This window comes from Desmodus rotundus, chromosome 4 (assembly GCF_022682495.2).
Source record: "Desmodus rotundus isolate HL8 chromosome 4, HLdesRot8A.1, whole genome shotgun sequence".
NCBI classification, from domain to species: domain Eukaryota; kingdom Metazoa; phylum Chordata; class Mammalia; order Chiroptera; family Phyllostomidae; genus Desmodus; species Desmodus rotundus.
This window is the reverse complement of record NC_071390.1, coordinates 179,239,571-179,254,765: the sequence shown is the minus strand read 5'-3', so window position 1 is coordinate 179,254,765 and position 15,195 is coordinate 179,239,571. Positions and strand designations below refer to the sequence as shown.

Sequence of the window (15,195 nt, the reverse complement as noted above, 5' to 3'; positions counted from 1 at the left end):
AGAAATGGTTTTTCTCCGTACAGAACTTTCATTCACTTTAGTTGAAAACCCTCCATTGAGCTTCCACTGCCCACGTCTAGGCACCATTTTCCCTTGTTTGCACGAGGGAGCGTCTCCCCAGTACACCGGGTGCAGGCGCCTCCAGCGTGGGGGCAGAGTGGCGCCCCCGGGGCCCAGATGCGGTTTTGTAGTGAGGTCTTTCTTTACCTTTCTCTCTGTTTTTCGGACAGATTATGACTCGGATGCAATGAGTAGCTCTTATGAATCGTACGATGAAGAGGAGGAGGACGGGAAGGGGAAGAAAATGCGACACCAGTGGCCCTCGGAGGAGGCCTCCATGGACCTGGTGAAGGACGCCAAGATCTGCGCCTTCCTGCTGCGCAAGAAGCGCTTCGGACAGTGGACCAAGTTGCTCTGCGTCATCAAGGACACCAAACTACTGGTAAGTCAGCCGTGTGCAAGATTGCTCCCGTGTGGAGTTGGTGCCACCTCCTTGGCAGTCTCATTGATGGTGTTGATACCCAGCAGTGCTACCATCGCAAGGGCTAGAGGGAAGCACAGGCCTCAGAATCCACGGGGTGCTCGCAGCGTCTGGCGCCGGCCCACGCCGGCCCCGGCAGGCTGTCGGCTGGCACTGGCGGACACGGCCAAGTCTTTAATGCAGGGGTTCTGCCAGCTCCCTAAAGCAAGCAGCGGGCAGAATCCTCCCCTCCTGGTGGTGTCTGTGGTTTGTGTCCATGGAAAGGCACAGCACTTAGTTTGCCAGAAGTTGCAGGATGGATTTTCTCAACTGTAGTGAGTCAGTGGATTCCTCCAAGCCAGGTCAGAGAAGTGGGACGGTGGCCGGCCACTTGGAGGGGGCGTGGCCAGCACAGGAAATTCTTTTGGAAAGCTACAGGCCTGTTTCTCCATTTCTTTTCTCTTTCTTCCTTCCTCCCTTCCTTCCTCTCTCTCTCCCCTTCTCCCTCCCTCCTTCTTTCTCTCTTTCTCTGTCTTTTCTTTCTTTTCTTTTCTTTCTTTCCTTCCTTCCTGCTTCCTTTCCTTCTTCCCTCCCCTCCCCTCCCCTCCCCTCCTCTCCCCTCCCTTCCCCATGGGTCTTGCTCTAGCAGGTTTCTCCCTCCCTCCTTCTCACCTGCCTTCCCAGTTTTAGAAACCTCGGTTGATTGTTAGAATTATGAATTTTAGAGCATGCTTTTGCTTTTTGTTTTTTCTTCAAATTAATCTTGAGGAAAACGTGGCTCAGCGCTCCGTCATGAAAACGGCGCACGCAAAGTTCTGTTTCTGTAAGTCGATCCTTAGTGGGGCAGACGGCTTTTTATAGATCATCTGAGAATTACGGGAATCGCATTTTACTAGATTCTTAGGGCTTTGTGTATTGCTTAATTAATGGTTTTGTTCAATTTTTTTTAAACAAACAGCGAGAGTATATGTTTTCTCCACATGTGTACCTGAAATCTCCCAAATTCAGAGTATGCCAAAGATGATGCCGTGGGGAGTTTTAAAATAAAGAATGGGGGTGGGGGATGAGAAGGATGAACACGGCACTTACTAACAATTTGCCACACGGCTGCAGGACGTGGACGTGTCGCACAGACGTGTTGACAGCACCCAGGCGCCTCGCGGTGGAGCGGTGCCCAGCATGCGCGGGAGCCTGCCGCACGCAGGGGTCCCCACCTTCCCCTCCCCTTTCTTCACTTCTTCCACCTCCTGCCCGAAGGCCCGCCCTCACGAGCAGGACGGTAACACCTGCCGCGAACAGTAGCGCTGGCTATCTCAGAGGGAACTGATGGGAAACCGTGGAGCGAACTGTTTCCTTACGGTGCGGAGTCAAAGTCGGTTACTTTATCATGGAGGTGTTTTTGGTTCTGAAACAACCTGTGACCAGATGACCCCGGTTGGCGCTGGAAAAAGGCGGGCAGTGACCACAGCGGCATGTGCTGTCCGAGTCTGTACAGTGCAGACGCCGCAGGGAACCGCGACCCCGGGCTCTGGCCTCCGGTGCTCCCAGGCTGTGTGCCCAGGCTGTGTGCCCACAGGCAAGCCCGTGCTGCTCTTGGTGCCCAGAGCCCCCTTCGTGCCCTGAGGGCCTGTCCCCTCACTTGCAGAAAGGGGTCCCAGCAGACAGCCCATCCAAGGTCATGATCCCTTCCCAGTAGTTCTGTGTCTGATGTCACACCTAACGGCCCTGCAGCTCAGCTCCTTCCTCGGTGGGGCCTGCTTCCTGCCCCCCCGCAGGAGCCTGCGTGCTGCGCTGGGTGGCAGAGCCAGCCCCCCGGGAGCCGCCCCTGCCGTGGGCCAGATCACTGATGACACAGCTGTTCGGCGGCCTTTGGCCTCAGGAAGCCCAAGCCGTGACGTTCCCTTTCTGCGCTGTGCGTTCCCTCCCCTCCCTGGGGAGGCAGAGCGGGAAGGTGCGTGGTGGACACGCACAGCAAGGGGAGCTTAGCTGGTGTGGGTATAGTTTTTGTTCTTTTTTGAAGACAGAGGAACCATTAGTTGAACTTCTTTAAAAAGAAGATCTGTTCCACCTGTGTGTGCTTCAGGAGCCGTGGTTTTGGAGATACCAGTAATTATTTCTGAACACAGGTCTGGGGGCGGCAGAGTCAGGAGAACAGGACTCACGTGGCGTGGGGCCAGAGTCCAGGTCTGCCGCTTGTTCATGGGTTAGGGAACTAAGTTACTGAACCAGGTCAACTTCCTCTGCAGAACAGACACCTGTGGGACGGAGGGCCTGAGATGCCTCGTACAGCGATGACACTCCAGACTTGGTAATAGGTGTTGTTGTTACTGATAATACAATTCAAGAAAATAACAATAGCTCATTTTACAAATGAGGAAACAGGCTCAGAGAGCTTAAGAAACTTCCCGGACCCAGATTAAATTAGTAAGAGAGGGCGGGCCTGGGTACCTGGCCTCCTTCATGAACACGTGTATTTCCACGAGAAGGCATGCTTGCGGTCGGCAGGAACACAATTGAACCATGGGGGGCCCGGCGCCTCTGGACAGAGGTATGGCCCCAGGCTTTACAAACCTGGGGCGCTGGGAATCAGATCTCAGTCCCCCCCGAGTAGTGAAATCTGTGCAGGCGTGTAGACGGGGCAGCGTGAGTCTGGGGTCCTCTACTCAACGAGAAAGCAAACCTGAGCAGACATTTGTGTCTGTTGAGTGTTGCTATCTACACTCTTACTGAAATCATTCTTTTGTCTTTCAAAAGGAGGATAGAGATGAGATGGGTGGACACCAGCGGCAGGCTGTGGAACAGAGTACCCAGGGCTGTGTTGTTTCAGCAAATCTAAGAAACTGCCTCCCTGTAACTCACTGGGAAAGCTCCCTGAGTACTTAAGCCTGGCCGGCCAGGTCGTGTCTTGCTGGCTGGTGGGTGTGGCTGAGTTAAATGAGGTGATGCATTTCCACTGTGCAGAGTGTGGACGTGGAGCAGTGAGGACAGCAGGGAGGCTGCAGGTCCGTTTTCCAGTTGCCAAGCATCCCCACTGGTCGGTCTGACCTCCAGACGCCACGCCCACACTCCCGTTCTCATGGGGCCGCATTTTGTCAGTGTTGCTGCTGACCTCCCGCGTGGCCTGACCGGGCTCTCTCCTGTCCCGTGCAGTGCTATAAGAGTTCCAAGGACCAGCAGCCACAGATGGAGCTGCCTCTCCCAGGCTGCAGCATCACATATATCCCGAAAGACGGCAAAAAGAAGAAGCACGAATTGAAAATCACCCAGCAGGGCACAGACCCCCTGGTCCTGGCCGTCCAGAGCAAGGAGCAGGCCGAGCAGTGGCTGCGGGTAAGCTGTCGGTGTCGTCCGGGATCTGCTTCTGCTTTAATTCGTGTCTTTTCAAGCATGCGCCAACACAGGTTAACCTGGATAGTGTGGTCTTTTATCGCGGGTTATTCTGATTACTTTCAGATTAATCACTTTAACTGGTCTTCAAAAGGCAGCCTGGTCCCCATTTGCAGGCTGCTTCTAGAACTTTCTCGCTGACTTTGATTTACTAGTTTCAATTTTTGTGCCTGGATATGAGCTCTTTTTTATTCTGCTTGGGATTCCTTAGGCGTCTGAAATCGGTGGCTTGTCAACTTTCCAGGTTTCGGAAAAATTTACGGCCATTTCTCTTAAAATGGAACTTGACCCTCCTCCCTCCCCTCCCCCAACTACATTTAGGTGTATGTTAGACTTTTTCAGCATATTGAACTTCTTATCTTTGCTGTGTACTTACTGTCTCCCTTTTAAAACCAGTTTTAGTCTGAGTGTTTCTTCTTGCTACTCGCCAGCTCCCTGTTTCTCTCTTTAGCTGTGTCTCACCTGCTGTGAACGTTGTTCCTGTTCAGTGTGTTCTTAAGTTCTGTGTGGCAGCTTTTAATTCTAGGGTTTCTGGAGGTTTCCTTCAGGATGTTTGCTTGACTCTCAGTCTCCATCGCAGGCACGTGGCAGGCCTGGCCGTCTGGGCCGCGGTCTGGGGAGCTCACCGGGCCCCTCCTCCATCCGCCGCCATGCTTGTTCTTGTCCCCCTGCGCCAGGTCTCCTGATGGTCGCGTTGGCCATCCTGTCTGGGAGAAATGATTTCAGTGTTATTTTATAACCGCTTTATTGAGGGCTAGTTCACACACCATGCAGTTTGCCCTGTGACCGTATGATTGGCTTTAGGATGTTCATAGAGTGGTGTGACCGTCCCGTTAATCTTATTTCAGGGCAGTCTGTTACCCTGGGGAGAAATCTGCGCTTGGTGTGCCCCAGCCCTGCCCCAGCCCCAGGCAACCACTCATCTGCCCTCTGTCATAGAAGGAAACCCCTCGGGCAGCTCGGCCTGTGTGACTGGCCTCCTCCACTCCCCGCCCTGCTTTCCGGCCCCCACACTGTAGCGTGTGTCCGAACTGCACTGTCTGTGCGGCTTTTTACGTCAGAGCTAAGCAACTGGTGTGTAATCCAAGGGCTCGAAGATTTATACCTGTATTTTCTTCTAATACCTTTGCATGGAGTTAGCTCTTAAAGTCCCCCATGGCCCTTTTTTATTAATACAAACCGCTGTCATCCCATGTCGCCATAAATGTGTTGTTCGGGCTGTTAATGTTTAGAATGCAGCTTCAGTGTGACCATTGGTCTCTGTCGAGTAAGGCGCCAGGCCCTTCATCAGGTATGGGGGGGGGGTGCCGGTCAGCCAGGGCGCGCATGGCGCGGCACGCTCCCTGCCAGTGCGCGGCCGAGTTTGTTCCTCTCCTTCGGCCTGCAGCTTCCATCACCAGCGACTCCTGCCAAACTTAACGGACTGTGTGTGTGCAGATGCCAAAAACATGAGCCGTTTTGTCGGGGTCAGGCAGAAGACAAGAGCCAGCATTCCCGGAAACGAAGTGGTCAAGTTTCCTTAAAAAATGTGCGGAGATTGTGTTTCTGGAGAGGAGGCTCCAGTTAAAAGCAAACAAAAGTACCACAGAACATGTAACAGTTCGTTTTTTGAAGGGTTTGTGATTCTGAATTGGCCTCAGCTCTCTTAAATACATGTTGAACTTCTCACAGGACATGGCTCTTTAAAATGAAATCAGTAGTACAGAAGCCTCGTCTGTAGGTGCCTATGCATGTGGGTGATACGCCCTTTCTTACTTCCTAATAACTCTGCAGGGACCAAGTGGCCACAAATAGAGACCAGAGTCGAGAGACAGTTTCAGGCCGCTCTCTATACTGGGACGTGACTGTCGTTCAGTTTGGGGAAAGGTTAAATCATCTCGCGATGCTGGGATGCATGTGTATCCCCTTGCCTGGCTGGTGTGCCGGGGTGTGCCCTGTGGGGGGAGAGGCTGCGCCGCACGGGGAGCTGGAGCGCTAGCAGGGGAGTGCGAGAGACCCACACGGCGTGCCCACAGCATGCAGATGTTGAGGGCAGGTTTCCCAGGGAAGGTGAGTCCGTCAGCGAGCTTCGATGGCTCAGAAAGCTCAACCAGTGACTTCAGTGACGGGTTAGGTCCCTGCACCTTTGCTGGCCAGTGGGACTTGATGGGAAACAGGCGAGAGCTGTGGGGACAGTCCAGTGGCCAGGAGGGAGTGGTGCAGTACCATGTGGTGACAGCCAGGGCGGGCAGTGTTGGTGCTGCAGGCCACTCCCCGCCTTTTACAAGCATGTTCTCCTTGAGGACTTCAGAGGTCTGTGCAGAAGGCTGGGGAAGGTTCGTCCTGAGGGTTTCTATGTTTTATGTGACAGCCAGCTTTCTTTTTCTGTTTTTTTCATTCATTCTTCTTTTCCCATAGAAAATTTCAAGTCCAATTTATTTCTTCATTCCCTGTTCTTTAATCAAACTATTTTTTTAGTTGTTTTTACATGCTAGGCATTGAGAATACCCACATAAGAAAGTGTGGCCCTTGTGTGAGAATGAGCGCAGCTTTATGGAAGGGACAGACCTACACGTATACAATGCACGCGGGACCAGCGTCTGACGGGAGCGCGTGGCTGGCTGTGGCACGTGGAGGGGGCAGCCTTACCATCTCCTGTCGTGGGAGGCCAGCATGGACTTCCTGATCATGTGAGACCTAGGCCGCGTCTCAAAGGACAAGTCTTATTTAGCTAAGAGAGAAAGCATGTGACCTCCGAAGCCACTGTTCCCAGGACTGCAGCCCACTGTCTGGTGGGAGCAGCTGGAGCAGTGTGGCCAGAGGGCTGCGTCCGCCCCTGCCCCTGAACCAGAGATGGAGACGGCCAGGCTGTAGATAAGTCGCTGCAGGCTGGGTGTGTGGGCTCAGCCTTTCCGTGCAAAACAAAAAGAGTTCGTGCACTTCATGGTTGTCTGTATAATCCAACATTTTCACTTAGTGCTTTAATCGCGGGACAGGAGCTCAAGTTCTGGAAGAAGGACTGGGCTGGACACTGCAGTCGCTCTGTCACTGCATGTCACAGCGACCCCCAGGCGTTCCTGTGCATTTTCTGGAAGAGGGAGGTAAGGCTCAGAGTCGGGTGCTCAGTGTCACCTGTGGACAAAGGGGTAGAGTGGGGTCTCGAACCCTGGTTGTGTCCGACACAAACACCCAGGAGTTCCCGTTGCATTGTGCACATTTTGCTAGAATGTCCAGAATGAATGAAAGTTTGCCTTCTGCCCTAAAGACTCGACGAGCACACTGGGGAGGCGAGGGAGTAAAAATCCGCGGAAAACGTGGTAAGATCAGCACGGAACAGAAACGGGAGGGACGCCCCGGGCTGATGTCCCCCCTCAGCATCAGCAAGGACAGCACTGCAGCAAGCCACCTGGGTTGTTTCTTCCTCTCTTTTCCTGCTTTGGCCTCAAATGTGGACATTGCTCTATTTTTTCATAGGACAGCCGAACAGCAAGATGGCTGGACTCACTGTCCGGCTGGTGAGTCCCTGGCCCCAGTCCTGACACAGTGCTGGCCCGTGGACTTGGATAGGCCCTGGAGGCCATACTGCAAAATTACTTCACAGATAGCTGGACTTGGGCCTTTTTTGGGGTTTTTTCCTGCCCAGAAGGCACTTGGGTTGAACTCAAATTGCAGCTAAGGTCCAGAAAGCACAGAAGACTTCGGAAAGATTTGTCTGCCAGTGTTCTTGTCAGAAGAGAGTGCCACTGGCCCGGGAACCTTGTCTGTCTGTCTGTCTGTCTGACGGCATCTCCCCGGCCGTCAGCCACGCGCAGCTCACTGCGGGTACTCAGGCATGGTGGAAGGACAGTGGGCGACCGTGGGGGTGGCACCTGCTGGTCTCAGTCAGGGTCTTCCCCCCTCTCCCCCCCAACCCCAGCCCAGACCACGGGACGCTCACCTAGGCTGTACGCAGGATGGCAGCAGCTGTGGTGTCTTCCATGTGCCCACGCCAGATGCTGGCTTAGGCTGTTTGCACTAGGGTCCCTTCGTCCCTTAATGAAACCAGAGATAAGTAGCAAGATGGGTCATCTTGACCCTCCTTCCTTGGCCAGGGAGGAAACTGAGGCCCAGGGAGGGTATGATTTGCAGCCAGTAACTGCTGTTCTTGCCTCTCAAGCCAATGAGACACCAGAACTGGTCCGACGGTAGCGTTCTGACTCCCGGCTCCGCGTGCTTCCCTCACCTCCCACCCGGCATCCTGCCAGTCCCCTCCTCCTGCCTCCCTTACACAGCAACTTCTGGGGCGTCCCTCTGCTGGGCTGTCTCTCCCAGCTCTCTCCCTCCTCCTGCCTGCCCCACTAAGCATGCCCTCTCAGTTTGCCTCTGGCCTCCTTGTCCCTGCCCTCACAGACTTCCACCAGCTGCCTTCTCTGGCTCCGCCCCACCAGCTGACCAGCTCTGGGTCTTTCTCCAGGACCCTCAGTCTGCTTGGTCTCACCCTTCCATCCAGGCCTTCTGCCCCTGACTCCCTAGTTTATTTCCAACCCCGACTGGAAGTTTTCCTTCACCGGCAAACATACCCGGGTACCCAGCCCCCCTCCCACCCAGCCTGTTTCTTTCTGTCGGCTCCAGCCAAGTAAACGGAGTCCGGAGATGTCTCAGACTGAGCCCTTCCCTCATGCCCCATGTCTAACCCACCCACGGGACCTGCCGCCTCTTCCTCCAGAACTTGTCCCGAATCCCTCCCCTCCTCTCCATCACCACGACGATCCCTCCAGTCCACCCACCACCTTCCTGTGTCCGGCGACCTCCAGCACCGACCTCGCACTCATTTTCCTCTCCTTGTTTTTCCGGCACCCTGTCATTCTCTCTTCCCGCAACAGCGGGAGAGCTCTCTGCCCCCTGATGATACTTGACAGTTCATTACGGTTTAGGCGTTGTCTCAAGGCATTTAATTTTAGAAAGACTGTTGCCTCTGCACTTTTCAGACAGGGAAGCTGAAGCTCAGAACAGTTCCTTAGTCTGCGCTGGGTGAAAGCAGGGCGGACCCGGGAAGCAAGGCTCCGCAGCCCGCTCTCGACCTCTGCCGTGCTGCCGCCCACACCGCTGGGCTCCCGGGCTTCCTCCACACTCAGACAACCCCACTCTCCTTGCGGGGCCCGGGGGCACTATGTGACCCGGCTCCTCCCAGCCTCTCCAACCCCACCTCCTGCTCCACGGCCCTGTGGGCTGTCCCTAAACACCCCACACCTGCCACAGGCCTTTGCACCTGCGGTGCCTGGGGCCTAGAACCCTTCCCACAGTTCTTCACGGCTGGGTCCTGGCCATTCAGCTCAGACCAGCCAGCCCAGTGTGGCCTCTCCTGAGCTCCTTCTCGAAAGCAGCCATGCCTGCTGCGTCAGGGCCACTCGTTCTCTGCAGCGCTCACCGTGGCCTCACACCACCTGTGCTGTGGGCGATACTCACTGTCCATGTGATCCCTCCGTCCTCCTGGACGGGGGTCCCTGGGAGAGCAGGGCCCTTGCTCACACACGTGGTTCACTCAGCCCCCAGGACCTGCGTCAGTACCAGCAGTGGCAGACGCTCGCGGCCTGGGGGCCTGCATGAACATTGAGTGCCTGGCGCCCACGCTTCCTGTCATACCGTGTGCCCCATTCATCTGAAGCTTTGACCCTTCACGTGAGCATCTCTGCCTTTGGACACACTCAAGAATGTCACACTTGTTACAGGTGGTCAAAGAAGTCTACAGCGGCTGCAGTGGGCCTGTGGATTCCGAGTGCCCCCCACCATCGAGCTCTCCCGTGCACAAGGTGGAACTAGAGAAGGTAAGGGGCATGTTCTCTCTAGGACCAGAGGCCTCACAGAGGCTTTGGGCCTCCCTGAACGCCCTCAGTGTGTTCTCCGAGGCTTTCAGCCCTTCTAGTTGGAAGAGAAAAAGGAGGCAGGTCTGTTCCCTGTGTGCTGCAGGGGCCCGCTCCGTGCACAGCTTGAGTTGGCCGTCTTAGAGACTGCATGGTCGGCTGCGTTAGTCCCAGCTCTAGACGAAGAAAAGGAGTGAAGGTGTTAAGGGCCTCATTCAAGGTCACCTAGCTGCTCCATGGCAGAGCGAAGTCTGCACCCTTCAGGAACACAATAGGCACTGCAGAAGGGCGCCTCCCCGAAGGGTCGTTCCCAAGAGAGCAGGCCGAGTCCCCTGGCCTGCCTGCCCTATACCCACTGTCCTGTGCAAAGGCCCAGCGAGGGCCCAGCAGTGGGGGGCGGGGGTTGGCCCTTTTCGGCACGAATCTGTCCCTGGCATGCCACACGCTCAGCTCTCTGATTTTCTGTCCCTGTGCAGATTTCATCTCCATGGAGACCCATGGCCCCTCCACCCAGTGGTCTGCAGGGAGCTGAGTCCCGGGCTTCCTGGGTCCCGCCTGAGTAGCTCCTGCCAGGGACTAGATCCTTTTTGTCCACTCCTGTTTTAGTGCAGGTTCTCCAGAGAAACAGAACCAACAGTGGCGGGTGGGAGTGGGGGCGGTGCGTGTGTGTACATATATTTATGTATGACTTTTACAGGGAATTTTTATAAGATTTATATTGAGGAGTTGGCTTATGGGATTATGGAGGATGGCAAGTCTAAAACCTGTGGTGTCGGCCAGCAGCTGAAGTCTGAAGGGCATCTTTAGGAGAATTCTCCTGGGCTCGGGGATGGAGACCTTTCTGTTTTGGGCAGGCCTTCAACTGCTTGGGCAAGGCCCACCACAATGGGGAGTGCAATCTGCTTTGCTCAGAGTTCCCACTTGAAGTGTTGGTCTCATCCAAAACACCCTCTGAGATGCCACCTAAATTAACCTCACAACCCTCACCTCAATACTGCAGGCCTGTTGCTATGTGTGTGTGATTACTAAAGCAACACCTGCTGTCTGTGGAAGACTGAAGAAGTTCAGAGAAACCCAACAGGGGGACGCAGTCCCGCGTGAGTGCGTCCACCACACAGAGGACGCAGCTCCCTCGACACCGCGTGCTGTTCACCAGCTTCTCCTGTTCTTGTGTTTCTTTACACTTCGGGGGCCCTGCAGCACGACCGGGGCAGGCCGCTGTTTTCCCACTTACCCTTCCACTGTTGCCAGTTTGCCAGGCTTTTGAAACTCGCAACAAGCACCAAGAGTTTCTGTGTTTTTAGCGGCTGAATAATATGAAATTCATGGCCCTGTTGCATTAGGCCCACAAATTAAGCCTTCTTATTTTATTTTTGGCCATTTATTTTATTATTTTTTAATTGACTTTAGAGAGAAAGAGCCGTTGATTTGTTGTTCCCCTTCATCGTGCAATGAACGCATAAAGAAGCGGTTGATTCTTTGCCCTGACTGGGGATCGAGCCCGCGACCCTGGTGTATTGGGAAGATACTCCACTCGGCCAGGGCTCTTTTCTGGCCATTTAAAACAACCTGGCACCTTTTTGTCAGTCTTTGCTGCTTCTCTGTCACCTGAGAATAGACTCCTAGGAGCTGGATTACCAGGCCAAAGGATGGAATTGTTTTTTTAAGATTTTGATTCATGTTGCTAAGCAAATCGCTTTCCAAAAACGCTGGTCCGACCTCAGTGCCCATCAGCAGCGCATCAGAGTTTCCCTCTCACCCACTCACACGGGGCCTGGGGGCGGCCCCTCGCTTAGCTTGGTTTCTCAGGCTGCCCTGTTTCTGGCCAGACCTGTTGACCTGGTTCCCCGGAGCACGTCCCAGCTGAGGGCTGCACAGTGCCAGCTCTCAGACTCTCTGTCACTGGAACTTGGCGCATGCCGGGTTCCCCCAGAGTGCCAGTCGTTCTTTCACCACGTGGGTCCCAGCACGGCCACAGGGACACACGCACCTGTCTGCCGTCCTCAGCCAGTGTGGCCTGGAGCTGTCACCGAGTGGGGCCTGCGTGCTGCCCTGCCCCCCGGCGTGTCTCTGTGGCACTGGGGGATAATGCAGAGGGTCTCGGCGGGGTGGGGGGTGGGGGGGGTTGGGACCTGTGTCCCCATGGTGACTCCACAGGTCCTCTGCCCAGAATGAAAGCATTCCAGCTCTCAGAGACGTCTCTTCTTTTTTAAAAAGAATTGTATTGAACTTATTGGGGTGACACTTGTTAATAAATTATACAGGTTTCAAGTGTACAGCTCTGCAGTACATGACTGTATATAGTGTTGTGTGCTCACCACCCTAGGTCGAGTCTCCTTCCATCACCATTTACCCTCCCCTGCTCCCACCCGCTCCATAGAGTCTCTTGTTCAGACACCGCCTTAGCGTCCCAGCCGTGCTCCGCGGCCAGGTGTCAGGGCTGCACGGCCGCCAGGGTCCCGGTGCCCTCGACTGTGTGTGCACTTGCTGAGCACAGTTGTCACAAGCAGACACCCGACACTTGCCAAGTTGTTCTCAGGAGGGAAGTAGGCGGACGATGTGGCGTTTGTCTCTAGAAGCACAGTATAGCACGGTTTGGAGAGGGGTGTATTTCTAATAACCCTGATATTTTCCCACAACTGTTTACGAGAGAAAGTGAACCGAACGCCACCGTCATGGTGGGCAGGGCCTGTGTCGGTGCGGCCTCGGTGGGCTCATCTGTGTTCTTCTGGTGCTCTTCAAGCTTTGGCTAGCAAGCCCCCGGCTAGCTGGCGTTGCCGTGAATGTGGCCCACGCTTTCAGCTTTGAGACGGATTTTGCGTGATCCCTGATACAATACATCCGTCAGCTGGTGTGACTGTTGTAAGAATAACCACATCCTTTTTATCGTCACAGAAACTGTCCTCGGAGAGACCAAGTTCGGATGGGGAAGGCGTCATAGAAAATGGAGTCGCCATGTGTGATGGGAAGGAACCAGGTGAGCTCTGCTTGTGCCAAAAGGTGTGAACCACAAACAGAAAGCCAAACACCAGGCCCTGCAGCCAGCTGTGGGACCCCCGCTGGCCGAGAGATTTCCTCGGAGACGCAGTTGTGCCGAAGCCATCATCCTGCGTCACACGACGGAAAGGCGGAGGTCCCCTCTGAGTCTCTGTCAGCCGTCCCAGTGGGCTGTGGCCCCAGTTTTTCCTGTGTCTTGACAGGCGCCCTGCATACGTTTAAACAATGACACAGCAGGCACCGCCTCACCTGAGTTAGCACTGGGGCGGGTTGGCGACGGTGCCCCCCGGCACAACGCTGGGACAGCCAACTCTCACCAAGGAACTTCGGGTGACGAGATGGGAGTCACGTGCCTGCCTGTCGCTACCTTGGCTCCAGCTTGGCCACATTTTCCCTCTTTGATGTACCTCAGTCTCCCCATCTTTATAATGAGGAGGCCAGACTCACAGATTTCTGGTCATTTTTAAAAAGATTTTCTGAAGATGTACTTTACCTTCATTTAGAAAAATTAAATTGCAGTAAAATGCACAACATAAATGAACCGTCTTAACCACTGCTAGGTGTCCAGTGGCATTAAGTACACTCCCAGTGCTGTGTGGCCGTCCCCACCACCTCCCCACACTGACACTCTACCCCCTGAAAGGCTCCCTCCCGCCCTGCCCCAGCCCCGGGAACCCCACCCGCTCTCCGTGTCTGGGACTCTGGCTCTCCCCCTGGCCCTCCTGTCACTGGAACCATGTGTCTGTCCCATGCGACCGGCCCGCCTCCTCCCTCGCGTCCTCGGGGCTCGTCTGGGCCGCACAAGGGTCGGGTCCCCCCCTTCCTGAGGCTGAATGGAGGTCGTCGTGTGGAGGGACCACGTTCTGTCATCACTCACCTGTGGATGGACGCTTGGGTGGTCCCCACCCTTGGCCACTGTGAGTAATGCTGCCGTGGACATGGCGTGCTGACGCTGAAACTCCCGAGCTCCATGGAGGCACGCCTTGCCCGCGGAGAAGCTCGCCTTTTTGGCATACAGTTCCTTGAGTTTTGGCCAACACTGGTGTGTGACGTCCACAGTTGAGACCTAGAACATGTCTTTGAGCCCAAGCATGCCCTGTGCTCTGTGTCCCTCCCCCACCTCTCCGCACCCCTGGCAGCTGCAGATCCGTTTTCTGTCCTTCGCAGAATGTCCTGTGAGTGGACGTAGCCTTTCGGTCCGCTTCCCTGACTCAGTGCCACGCCTCCGGTGGCACCAAGTTACAGCACGCTCAGGAGTCCGCGCGGGCTGTCAGTGTGGGCGCCGCGCAGCCAGTGCATCCGTCCGTCCCCTCACCGAGGGACCGCTGGCTTGTCGGCAACCCTGAGCCGCTGGGGACGAAGCTGCCATGGACCCATGGTCAGGGTTTTGCCTGACATGTCTCTGTTGCCCCCAGGCAGTGCGAGGAGTGGGCTTCCTCGGTCTCTTGCTCCCTTCCAGCCTCGGCCGTTTTGTGCTGTGCCATGCTGATGTCTGTGGCGGGACCTTATAGTGTGGTTTTGACTTGCACCTGCCCTGCGACGGGCGCAGTGACCGTGTGATGAAGAGCTCGTTTGCCATCCGGGTGTTCTCTTTGCTGAAATGTCTATTTGTTTCTTTAGCCTGTGTTTTTATTGAGTTGTTCGTCCTTAGTGTTGACCCAGAGAGTTCTTTATGTCTTCTGAATACAAGTCTTTTAGGAGACGTGATCTGCAGGTAATTTCCTTCCCAGTTGCTGGGCCGGGCTGCAAGGAAGGTGGGATGGGGTGGGGGCAGGGAAACCTTCCCAGCCGAAGCCTCTGTGCTGCCAGGCGAGCAGCTGCCCACCCCGCTGACCTGCACCCTGGCACTGGAGCGCAGGGGTGCCTCCCAGCTCCAACGTGAGGTCGCCTTACACCAAACAGCAGCCCAGGCCGTGACCACTCTTGGAACCCAAATAATCTGGGCCGTTGTGATAGGCAAGGCCCACGCCCAGAGGTCCTGGGCTCTGCTCCTGACCACGTGGGCTCCTCCCCAGCCGTGCCTGGGTGCAATTCTAGTCGTCTCCATCGGAAGTGACTCGGGGGAGGCACCGTCTGCTGCCCACAGGGCTCGTCTGTGCCATCAAAGCCAGGAAAGCTGTCTTTAAGGTCTGCCTGGGGCAGAGTCACATACGATCGCGGGGTCCCTGTAAAGCTCGGCCCGACAGAACGAACGTGCGTCTTGGTCTGCGTGTAATGAAGAAGCACACCTGGTTATCCAGGTCGGCGCACGTGTAAATGAAGATACCCAGGTCTCAACTTCTCCGGGCTGGCTTTGTTTGCTTGTTCGTATTAAAGAAGAACAGCCTTCCACACTTTGTGGAAGTGACCTTGGTCCAAACCGTGTTTGCCCGGCACAGTGCTGTGTCTAGTCGACACCCCATCGGTAGTTCCTGCAGGAGGCTAACAGAGGGCGCTCTGACCTTCTCTCTTGCCTTTCGTTCTCGCGCCTCCCTCTTGGCGATTTGGAGCTGAGATTTCAGTTCAAATCCCTTTATCCCAGCCATGTCTGGA

At 55.3% G+C, this 15,195-nt stretch overlaps 1 protein-coding gene across 4 annotated transcripts in view; it reads left to right on the top strand.

Moving 5' to 3' along the window:
• Positions 1-15,195, top strand: part of AFAP1 (actin filament associated protein 1) — a 96,856-nt gene that overhangs the window by 52,529 nt on the left and 29,132 nt on the right. For all 4 annotated transcript variants that reach the window (XM_053922901.2, XM_053922900.1, XM_053922904.2 and 1 more), the window contains exons 5-8: positions 231-442; positions 3,611-3,790; positions 9,535-9,630; positions 12,562-12,643. In XM_053922901.2, the coding sequence (XP_053778876.1) occupies positions 231-442; positions 3,611-3,790; positions 9,535-9,630; positions 12,562-12,643 (570 nt within the window). The remainder of the gene's footprint in view (positions 1-230; positions 443-3,610; positions 3,791-9,534; positions 9,631-12,561; positions 12,644-15,195) is intronic.